Source organism: Protomyctophum parallelum (assembly GCF_964188405.1).
Source record: "Protomyctophum parallelum genome assembly, chromosome: 10".
Classification (NCBI taxonomy): domain Eukaryota; kingdom Metazoa; phylum Chordata; class Actinopteri; order Myctophiformes; family Myctophidae; genus Protomyctophum; species Protomyctophum parallelum.
Window position 1 is genome coordinate 35,216,746 of NC_139704.1, and position 12,500 is coordinate 35,229,245.

At 43.0% G+C, this 12,500-nt stretch overlaps 1 protein-coding gene across 1 annotated transcript in view; it reads left to right on the forward strand.

Annotated features, from left to right (window-relative positions):
• akt3a (v-akt murine thymoma viral oncogene homolog 3a) overlaps positions 1 to 12,500 on the forward strand; it is a gene marked incomplete at both ends in the record, with an annotated part of 77,524 nt that overhangs the window by 37,864 nt on the left and 27,160 nt on the right. The window contains 5 exons of the mRNA XM_083774452.1: positions 823 to 934; positions 6,180 to 6,366; positions 7,651 to 7,782; positions 9,615 to 9,680; positions 10,492 to 10,560. Of these exons, the coding sequence (XP_083630578.1) occupies positions 823 to 934; positions 6,180 to 6,366; positions 7,651 to 7,782; positions 9,615 to 9,680; positions 10,492 to 10,560 (566 nt within the window). The remainder of the gene's footprint in view (positions 1 to 822; positions 935 to 6,179; positions 6,367 to 7,650; positions 7,783 to 9,614; positions 9,681 to 10,491; positions 10,561 to 12,500) is intronic.

Genomic DNA, 12,500 nt, shown 5'->3' on the forward strand with positions numbered 1-12,500 from the left:
CCGTCAGTCAGTCAATCACTCAAAATCCCCATACATTGGAAAGCCCCCATATATGGTGCCCAGGTCTCGTGACATCACGTGACATCATCAGGGATGGAGATCCCTTATATGTCATAGTAAATGCGACCTTCTGTCGCAGTTAAGCCCATATAAGGAGATCCCTGAGGTCATCGATATTGGCCAGCAACTCTACATCTGACCTCAAACCTCAAACCCTTAGATCTCCATATATGGATATATGTCAGAACCGTTTCTGACATTCCATATGTTGATCCTTCCCCATCCATCCTTCCTCTTCGATGTCTCCCTTTTGACTGATACCTGTCCATTCAAACTCTAGACGGGCCCGCCCCCAAAGTTATTAGTGCAGCCGTGCCCGGCAGCCAGGCGAAAACTAGCGTTCTCACCTGGGCCCTCAACAAACCACGTACAAACCCTGTACAACCCTGTCCCCCGCTACCACCCTTAATCTCCATATATGGAGCTGACCTGTTCTGAGTTATTCTACAGTATTTGATGTTGACCTCATCGAACCCTGTACACTCAAGACATGCTCCTTATATGGCCAGTACAGAATTCATAAAATTTTGGTCTGACGCCCCCCCCCCCCCCCCAATGCCAAAGCGCCAGCGCTCGCCCAGCAGTCCGCCGTCAACGAGGCGGATATATATATATATATATATATATATATGTTTTGTACCTGCTTGTACCTGTATGAGTTGTGGGAAAACAACCGGACCTCAGTGCCATCATGTGAAGACAAAAAAAAGCTGCTTGTGTTGAACGTCGGTGTGATCCTCTCTTCTTTCGCTCCTCTCCCAGAATGCCAGCTGATGAAGACGGAGAGGCCCAAGCCAAACACCTTCATCATCCGCTGTCTGCAGTGGACCACCGTCATCGAGAGGACATTCCACGTGGACTCCCCCGACGAGAGGTCAGTCAGTCGCGGCTCTGAATGCTTTGTTGGGTGGAAAGCTTGTATGTTTAATAAAACAGTTTATTTTTTAATTATTATTGACGTCGAAATATTAAAAAAAAAAGTCTTCCGAAAGAATATGTGTTCAATTTTCAAAGATTTGTGGTGCATTTTCACGATAAAAAAATAGCAGACCGCTATGAGCTTGTAGATCTGCTATTTTTCAATAGCTAAAGTATAACGTAACGCTTAAAACACCAAAAGGGGTTCCCGCCACCAAAATGGGTTGAGGAAAAAAACGTTTTTAAATTGTGAAAATAGCCAATGTATACAAGCTAGATTCATCCAGGCAGCGTTCTAATTCATAGCGCTTCGTGTGTATACTCACCCGATAATGATGTAATTGTGATTTAGAGTCGGCTCTTGTCATCTACTGTCATAGCCATTTGAAAGTTCTGTCAGGAAACTTGTAGTCAAATACCATATCTCCACTTTTACACGAGATTCACATGGACCACATTCTCTGTCAAGTTTGAGTATATGCATATCTATAGCAACAAATACACCCCTTGTTGTTGTTTCTACAGTTGTGAAACAAAGTATGCTACATAACGGGGTCATGGGGTCATGGAGTCACTCTCGGCACTGCGCCGCACAGCAAGTTAAGTGTGGTGTCGCCATAACTCTGGCTCTGACTCTGAATAAAATCATGAGCACATTTTGATGTTGAACTCGGCAGGAAGGGTAAAGAAGCAGGGGAGGGAAACGGGTACAGTGTGTGTGTGACTGTGTGTGTGTGTGTGTGTGTGTGTGTGTGTGTGTGTGTGTGTGTGTGTGTGCGTGGAAAGAAGGAGCCAGTATAGAAAGGAGACCTTTCAAGTAGTGCCGGCATAAATTCTCCAGCTGCTCCGTTCTTTTCTGAGGAGCTGAGGTGTTTATCTGCAGCAAATGAACAGCTTTGCCCAGAAGACCACAGATGCTTCCGTGCGTCCTTTGAGTGTGTGTGTGTGTGTGTGTGTGACTGTGTGTGTGTGTGTGTGTGTGTGTGTGTGTGTGTGTGTGTGTGTGTGTGTGTGTTACAGCTGTCTGTCCAGTTCTGTCAGATGTATGCAAGCTTCTAATAGTGTATTCTCAGATATTCAAATAAGCAGTTGCAGTCGTCTCAATTTAAAACACACACACACACACACACACTTACTCTCTCTCTCGCACGCACGCACGCACTCACTCACTCACTCACTCACTCACTCACTCGCTTGCTATTGCTACTCAAATGTATTGTATGTATTTGTGTCATCAGGTGTAAACAATCTGTACGCTTGATGACATGAAACAATGTGTTTGATGTCATCTTTTTACAAAGTCAACATCTCACTGAGAAATACATTGGAGACAGGGTATTTTATAGAAATACACTGGAGACATGTAGGGTATTTATTAGAAATACATTGGAGACATATAGCTCAATTATGAACGTCATATGATATGAATGTGACCAATTTTAAGAGATGGAGGCGTGGCCAATGTCATATTGGAATTATGAGCACGGTAAGATGCACTTTCCGACACCCGTGGCGTGCGCAAAACGGCCTTGAATTAGTCATAATATGCCATAATATGAAAGAGCGCAGAGCGAGGCCACGGTTTGAGCAAATGATGTAATAGAGCGGCGTAGTCCCTCCCCCTTTCAGAACAACGAACGGCCCAGGAAATGAAAACGCAATGCATTTCCCCATAGGCAGTTTTTATTTAATTTATTTAAAGACCTTTTAAGCGTCGTACGAAGCCAACTCTTGTCGTGACAAATCATGACAACACACACAATATTTTGGGCCAAACAAATAATTACAAAGAAGAAAAACAACAAAAAAAGTGTTGTAACCTGCCGTTTTTTTCCACTTTCTAATTCTTTGTTTGGCCCGAAATATTGTGTGTGTTGTCATGATTTGTCACGACAAGAGTTGGCTTCGTACGACGCTTAAAAGGTCTTTAAATAAATTAAATAAAAACTGCCTATGGGGAAATGCATTGCGTTTTCATTTCCTGGGCCGTTCGTTGTCCTGAAAGGGGGAGGGACTGCGACGCTCTATACCCCCTGATTTTAAGAGGTTTCTATATGGCAGACATAGAGTATTTTATAGAAATACATTGGAGACATAGGGTATTTTATAGAAATACATTGGAGACATAGAGTATTTTATAGAAATACATTGGAGACATAGGGTATTTTATAGAAATACATTGGAGACATAGGGCATTTTATAGAAATACATTGGAGACATAGGGTATTTTATAGAAATACATTGGAGACATAGAGTATTTTATAGAAATACATTGGAGACATAGGGTATTTTATAGAAATACATTGGAGACATAGAGTATTTTATAGAAATACATTGGAGACATAGGGTATTTTATAGAAATACATTGGAGACATAGAGTATTTTATAGAAATACATTGGAGACATAGGGTATTTTATAGAAATACATTGGAGGCATAGGGTATTTTCGGCCACACAATATTTTCGATCTCCTCTCCACACTATAAGATATAGGTTGAAGTTTGCCGGCTTTCCTTTGACATTCCTCGCGGTTTATAAGAGTGTGAGAAAAGGCATACTTACAAAGGCATATATACTTACACAGTGCGCGCACACGTGCACTGTGTACGCGTTTGCATCTGCATGCACCTTGTACTTGTATGTGTGTTGAGGAGATGTGGGCGCGCCGATTGAAGCTTGTCAGTTTGAAAAGTTTCGTGTACGCTGGATGTGCACGTATACTGTATGAGAGAGACTGTATATCGCTGCTACTGTACCAGCCCTGGCAGTGGTCCAGCTAGCGCAGCCCCAGCCGTGAGGAGAGAGTGGTGGCACACACTGGCACAGTGCCTGACTGTAGGCAGGCCCATTATCTCTCATTAGCAACAAAAAAAACTCATTATACAAAAGAAAAAAACACTCTCTCTAACCGAGAGAGAGCATTTATCTGCTGCCTGACCTTGAGAGAATTCCTGTTGCTTTTTATGTGTCCACACGCACGCACGCACGCACGCACGCACGCACGCACGCACGCACACGCACACACACACACAGTCACACACACACACACACACACACACACACACACACACACACACACACACACACACACACACACAGACGCACGCACTTGTCACAAATTGAGTGTTGCATTGTTTAGTTGAGTTCGCCCTTGTTTTGGAGTGTGTAGAGGGTATGTTCAGAGCTCTGCTTGCAGTCGAAAGGGATTCAGATCTTTTAAAACACGCTTCCCTTTGGGTTTGGATGGATGTTTTCCGTCAGATCCTGCGAGGAAACATATGGGCTAGCTTACCCAAACAAAAGGCAATCGGGGTGGACGTTTGGGAGTCAGACAGGTTTATTATTACCATCTTATCACGACGCATGATCAATAAGTAAGCAGATTCTGGTACCCCACAAGTCTTCCAGTGATTTCAGAGTTTCCCACGGCACCAGTGTGGGGGGATTATATAGGAAACACCGCCCTTGGTTCACCTCTGTAGAGTGCTCTGAAGTCATTCCCAGAGCACCAATCAACTTCTGTATTTCGGGTTTTTTCCTTTTCTTTCTTTTTGTATTCCGCGAATTGTGTTTTTGTAAGAAAAGGAAGAAATGCTTGTTTCAAGCTTGAGTTGTTGTCTTGTATGTTTCCTGACCTCCCGTGTTGTTTGTGCCTTTTGGCGTATCGAGGTCGTAACAGATTGCTTTTTCAAAAGCTGAGGATCAAGGGGGGATTTTTTGAAATGCTTTTTTTTTTAATTCTTTCTTTCATTCATTCTGTATTGGTGAAGTCCTATTTTTCCCCGCTTTTGTTGTAGAACAATTTTTGACCTAGTTTAAAACCACCTTTGACTTTAAAGCAGTAGTTTCATCAGTAGTTAAACTTTTTTGTGATTTTGTGATTCTATTCTATTCTATTCTGTCTGAGTAAAGGGAAGCTTGGCGTCTAAAAGATTCAATATTTATGTGCCCATACATTCTGATGCATGGCTATACACTATAAATTATGTACACGCACGCACGCACGCGCACGCACGCACGCACACACACACACACACACACACACACACACACACACACACACACTCTCAACAGATGTTGAACAACACAGCTAATGGAAAGTCAATGGGGAGGAACAGCGTTTGCTAACAACAATGCATTGTCCCCCCCCCAACGCATGTGAGCGAGCACACACACACACACACACACACACACACACACACACACACACACACACACACACACTGGTCGGCATTAGTTCTGCTCTGTGATCATTGCTCATTGGGTGGATCCTCTAGTCGACCATGCTTCCTCTCTGTTGAACAAATAGGTGTTTGTGTTAATTGAAACCGCTTTAGTGCCTCTGCAAATCTAGGAGGGGAAAAACTGCATCTGCCGTCGCGCTCTAAGCGAACTGAAGACAGTATTTTAAATTCAAACAATGTTGCTTTATCAATCCAAACACATAATGTGAGTGTAACGTTCTGCTTCTAACAGGTTGGGTTGTCCCATTCAGGCCTCGGAAAATGTGTCTTCGCCAAAGCAAAGTCAACCAACTTTCACTTTAGAATTTTCTAACTGTTAACACAGTTAACACATGTTAACACATGTTAACGCTGTTAACACTGTTAACACATGTAAGGATGTTAACACATCCTTACATGTGTTAACAGTGCTATGGGAAACTGTAACTCGTGAAATGCATTTATGATACTGGAACTGGGAGTTATTTGTATTTTGTATTTTTGTATTCTCTGTCTCTCCAAGTTAGTATTCTCTCTCTTACGCGCAAGTGTGTACAGTGTAGTGTTTAAGGCTGCATCTAACGATTGCCCTCATAATCAGTCAATCAGAGGATTATATCCTCACATATTGGGTTAATCTAATTGGCTCCAATTTTGTCGATCAGTTAACCAATTAACCCGTTTTGGGGCGGGAACCCCTTTTTGGTGTTAGCATTATGTTATGCTTTAGCTATTGAAAAATAGCAGATCTACAAGCTCATAGCGCGCCACCGAGTGGCGCGCTACGAGCTTGTAGGTCTGCTATTTTTGAAAAATGACTGACGACTGACACGGAAACGTAGCTTTTTCAGAAAACTGTCAGGATGTAGAAGACATTTTTAGAATCTGATCTCAGGTCAGAATGGGTTAAAATGTTAAGTAATGTTCATGGACCCCCGGGTGTGGTGTGCAGTCTAATAACTCTTCTGTCCGTTACAGAGATGAGTGGACAGAGGCCATCCAGATGGTGGCCGACAAGCTCCAGAGACAGGAGGACGAGAGGATCCAGTGTAGTCCCACATCCAACATCCTCAGCCTGGAGAGGATCCAGTGTAGTCCCACGTCCAACATCCTCAGCCTGGCCGAGGAGGAGATGGACATCACCACCACACACCACAAACGCAAAGTATAACCACACACTCTGACTCTGAACTGTAGCCGAAATGGCCCCATATAAGGCTGTGGTTCCCAAACTTTTTCATGTCAAGGACCCCTCAAATTGACACTAACCCATTTTGACCTGAGATTAAGATTTCTAAAAATGTCTTCTATAAATCCTGACGGTTTTCTGAAAAAGCTATGTTTCTATGTCAGTCGTTCTTCGATTTTTCAAAAATAGCAGACCTACGAGCTCGTAGATCTACGGCTATGAGCTTGTAGATCTGCTATTTTTCAATAGCTCAAGCATAACATGATGCTAACACCAAAAGGGGTTCTCGCCCAAGGACCCCCATTTGAAAACATACGCCAGGGACTCTAGCAGTGATTCTCAACCCAGTTTAATTTAAATGAGCCACAGTTTGACATCCATATTAGTCTACAGACCCCCATTTAATGGCATTTCTATCTCTGGGAACCCAATTTATATTGTAAAATCAATGTTAATTTAACTCTGAGAGTGTATCATTTAACTGGGGACCCCCTGGAACTCCCCCAAGGACCCCTGGGGGTCCCCGGACCACACTTTGTGAACCACTGCCGTAAAGGAGTTACAAATTGATAATTTAACACTGAGGATTTTACGCACAATGCATGTCCATTTGGGTATGTTTTTACACACTGAGTTAAATCAACATGGAGGATTTGACTGTGTTCTACACACTCACAGTCACATTCAGACGAGCCTTTGCCGGGGTGCATACTTCGTCTAGACTAGTCATTGGTTAGACATGGGTTAAGGTTAGGTTTAGGTGTGCTGCTGCCCGTGGGAGGTTAGGTTTAGACTAGTCATTGGTTAGACATGGGTTAAGGTTAGGTTTAGGTGTGCTGCTGTGGGAGGTTAGGTTTAGGTTGAGGGTTTGAGATAGGCTGTAGTTGTAGGACTAATGACTGGTCTAACCAAATGACTAGTCTAAACCAAAAACTGTCTAAACTAAGTACTGCACCCCCTTTCCGCCCATATTGCTCAGGAATCTGCCATTTGACAAAACGTAATATTCGCATCGACTAAATATAGTGAGTATAAATTATCCTCAACTCATCTCAACTAAAAAAATGTATTTTGCTAATGGCTGCAGGCTCTCTAGTGGTGGATCGTCAACCTGTCAAAATGTCATCAGCAAAACGTCTTTTCCCACATTATTTTACTGCTTATCGAATGACCTTCATAGATGTTCTGACCGTTGCTGTAACACATTATTCAATAAAACACATCGACTAAAGTAAATCGCCGATTGTCTTCCGACTCCAGACAATGGGTGACTTTGATTACCTGAAGCTGCTGGGCAAAGGGACCTTTGGGAAGGTGATCCTGGTGCGGGAGAAGGCCAGTGGGAAATACTACGCCATGAAGATCCTGAAAAAAGAAGTCATCATAGCCAAGGTGAGGACTGACCCGCGCACAGAACCAATACAGCCACTATACAGCCACACTGTTAACCCATTCTGACCTGAAAAAATAGCAGACCTACAAGCTCGTGAGCTTGTAGATCTGCTATTTTTCAATAGCTAAAGCATGACATAATGCTAACACCAAAAGGGGCTATACACCTGTATAGCCCCTTTTTCAATAGCTAAAGCATGACATAATGCTAACACCAAAAGCCAAAAGGGGCTATACACCTGTATAGCACTCGCCCTAGCCCGACGACCTTACAGGCGCAATGCAAAGGCTCAACTTATGTAACTTACATAGCATTTTATGTAGACATAGCACTATATAGTATATATGCATAGTTTCACTATATACAGTAGATATATTCCACTGTTATGTCCGTAGCTTACGTATGAGTCATGATAACTATAGTCTTTATGTATATGATGTATCGCCATTTTTTTGTTCTTGCTTAAAAGGGGAATTTCTCCCTAAACTTTTTTTTTTACAAAAGTAAGTTGATAATTATGCATATTGACCAAAATAATTAAATAAAATAAAGATATAGGGGAGCAGGGGCTGGGGCTGGGGGGGGGGGGGGGGGGGGCTGGGGCTGGAGAGGGGGCTGGGGCTGGAGAGGGGGCTGGGGCTGGGGGGGGGGTCTAACGCTATAGAACTCCTATTCAATCGCGCAATTGTTTTTAGTTTTTTGTTCACATCTGTTCTATAGATGATGTGACGGCAACACTCCATGCATTGTTGACACTGCACTCTTCCTGGCCTACGTCAGCTGACGTTAGACCCCTCCAGCCCCAGCGCCAGCTCCCCTATATTTTATATTTTTTTATTTATTTTTTATAATTTTGGTCAATATACATAATTATTAACTTACTTTTGTAAAAAAAAAAAGGTTTAGGGAGAAATTCCCCTTTAATGTAAATCGCTCTGGATTAAGAGCGTCTGCCAAATGCATGCCTAAATTGTAAATTGTACTTTAAACAGTATGAATTGCTTTACACGTGTGTTTGATTTAGTTAAGTTAATTTCCATTTCCACATAGTTAGTATAGTAGAAATACTATCCCAATACGAGGAAATTGCCGTATAAGTGTGTGATATCAAGTTGTGTGCAGATATTACTGTGTGCATAACATAGTTTTAGAGCAAATCATTTTGAACTGAACAATATGAATGTGAAAATGGTCTAGGCTTTTCTGGGTATCTCAACGCTCTTTGCAGACCTTGTATTGGACTGTGCTCCTTCTACGAACCGTTAATGCAATTTTCAATCAATAGTATATATAGCAAACTATAGGCAATGCTTTACTTCACATTGTACAGTGTAATGTTAAGCCATCTGAATGGTTTGAATTCATTGTATATTTTATGGAGGATGGACCTATACTTACCGTTCAGTTCAATTAAACTCAGTTACATTCTTAACCCATTTTGTGGCGGGAACCCCTTTTGGTGTTATGCTCTAGCTATTGAAAAATAGCAGATCTACAAGCTCGTAGCGCGCCACCGAGTGGCGCGCTACGAGCTTGTAGGTCTGCTATATTTTTTTTTTATCGAAGAACGACTGACATAGAAACATGGCTTTTTCAGAAAACTGTCGGGATTTAGAAGACATTTTTAGAATCAGATCTCAGGGCAAAATTAACAATTCACCTTTTGTGAGTGTCCTGTGAACCCCCGGAAAGCGTTCGGCTCAGGGATCGTGCGGTATTGTAAATACGGTAATAGTTTTCCAATGGTCATTTTGACTTGTGCTTTAGGACTTTTGAGAGTTTCATGCTTGTGTGTTTACACTGTGTGTATATCTCTGTCCATCCATGACAGGATGAAGTGGCACACACACTAACAGAGAGCAGAGTGCTGAAAAACACCAGGCATCCTTTCCTCACCGTGAGCGCACACACACACACACACACACACACACACACACACACACACACACACACACACACACACACACACACACACACACACACGCACGGCCCGATTGATCCTATACATACCTGCGTCTCCAGAGACTAATTATGATCTAGGGAGCAAGCTGGCGTACATTAACAATGTCTACATCTGTTAGTGTTGCACGCTCTCACACACACACACACACGCACACGCGCGCACACACACACACACATGCACACGCATACGTACACGCACACACACACACACACACACCAGCCGCCGGTCATTTCTCTGATGCTCCAGATGCTGCTGCTCAATGGAAATGCACTGCACGCACACGTGCACGCACACGTGCACGCACACGTGCACGTGCACACGCACGCACACAGTCAGTGGGAACAATGGCGGTTCACAGTTTGCCGCTGTCACACCTGGAGACAGAGAGCAACTGTTCTTTTGTTTAGCAGCCCCCCCCCCCACACACACACACACACACACACACACACACACACACACATACACATACACACAGAAAATGTCGCCAATTTCCATGATTAATGTTATTGTTTTATATTGTATATGTAGGCTATAGAGGTTATGTTTACTGCTGCATTTCTCGGTCTCTGTTGTGACAAGTATTTTTTTTCATCTCAGTGGATCTAAGGTGATCAAATGAAATATAATAATAATATTAATAATACACCTGGGTGCGTAGGTGGACACTGTGATTCTGCAAACGGTATATACTGTACCAATGAGTATACCAAAGAAAATGTGTGTGCGGTTGTGGTTGTTTTTTCAGTCACTGAAGTATTCGTTCCAGACGAAAGACCGCCTCTGTTTTGTCATGGAGTACGTGAACGGGGGCGAGGTAAGAGTCGCACGCACGCACGCACGCACGCACGCACGCACGCACGCACGCACGCACGCACGCACGCACGCACGCACGCACGCACACACACACACACACACACACAGCAGCTTTGAAGTTCACCGCGCTAACTGACTGCTATTGCCTCCACTGCCAGCCACAGACTGCACAGTAAAATCCTGGGTTTTAAGTTAACCCATTCTGACCTGAGATCAGATTAAAAAAATGTCTTCTACATCCTGACAGTTTTCCATTCTGACCTGAGATCAGATTCTAAAAATGTCTTCTGCCGTACGTCAGTCGTTCTTCGATTTTTCAAAAAATAGCAGACCTACAAGCTCGTAGCGCGCCACTCGGTGGCGCGCTATGAGCTTGTAGATCTGCTATTTTTCAATAGCTAAAGCATAACATAGTGCTAACACCAAAATGGGTTAATTAGCGCTACTACATTAATCCTTTATGTGTTTACTAACTAAAATTAGACTATAATATTTTTATACCATACCATACCGACTCGGGAATGGCCCCTATGTGATTTTTAATTTAAATTTGTAATGGACTTGTAAAGAACCAAAGGATTGTTACAGTATATGTTTTATAGAGGCGGTATACCTGATGATTCCATTCAGATTCAGAGAGGGCTACGATTTAATTATACATCGATTACCGATGCATCCAATACATGATTTATTCACCCCTCACTCTGTGTGACTAATAATCAAAGTGCTTTCTAATGATCCATAATGAAAACAGATTCATTTACTTCCATTGTCTTTTATTACACTACAAACAAACATTAAGCAGCTTTCTTTACAAAAGTAATGAACTCTGTACCAACATACAAAAAAAATAAGATTTCCATCGATATCGATTTTATTTCACACACCTCTAGGCTTTTATATCTCTCCCAAACGTCACGCATTTCCTCAATAAAGACGCAAAATCTAACTCTCAGTTCTGACCGACAGTAACCCTTTTTACAATAACATAATCTTTTCGCATTTCCCTCTTGCACACACATGTGCCATAACTCCATTGTAAAAACACAAGGGATATATATTTATAGGAAGAGACGATATTAATGACAGTCATGAGACAGTACGTGCCATCAGAACGGAAGTGAAAGAATGGTTATGTCGTATTAATAAAAACCGACGTATGGTGTAAGTTACTCTGCTCACTCATAACACAGTTAATTCGCCAACCAACTGGTGTCTGTCTCTCTCTCCTCTCTCCTCTGCTGTTCCAGCCCTCCCACTTTATGGCTATTTACGAACACATACCTATGGGGCTGATGCAGCCCCATAGATGACATTCAGAGACGAAATGAGTTTGGAATCTCACACTTTTCCATTTCTCCCGGTTTTTTAATCGGCACATTTTTTTTCTCGCAATCTTGGTTCATTCCCTCACACTCAAACTGTCACCTGCTCCCCTCCCAGTCAACTAGATGCTCCAACCAGTGCCAGCTCTGCACACAGACACACACACACACACACACACACACACACACACACACACACACACACACACACACACACACACACACACACACACACACAGTCACACACACACACACACACACACAGTCACACACACACGTGTGCGCGCACGCACAAAAGCCTTTACCTCAACGGACTTGTGGCATCATGCATGCCACACACACACACACACACACACACACACACACACACACACACACACACACACACACACACACGCACACAACCCCATTACAAACCTGCCACAGTCACAGCTGCCAGTACACTGATGAAGGCCCACCTGTCTTGTTACCACCTCTCTCACCACCAACACACACACACACACACACACACACACACACACAGCGACCGTCTGAGCGAGCAGGCGGTCGGCGAGCACCACTCCAGTGGCCATATGCAAACCTCCCTCAGCAATTAATGGGGAGATGTGCAGCCCTT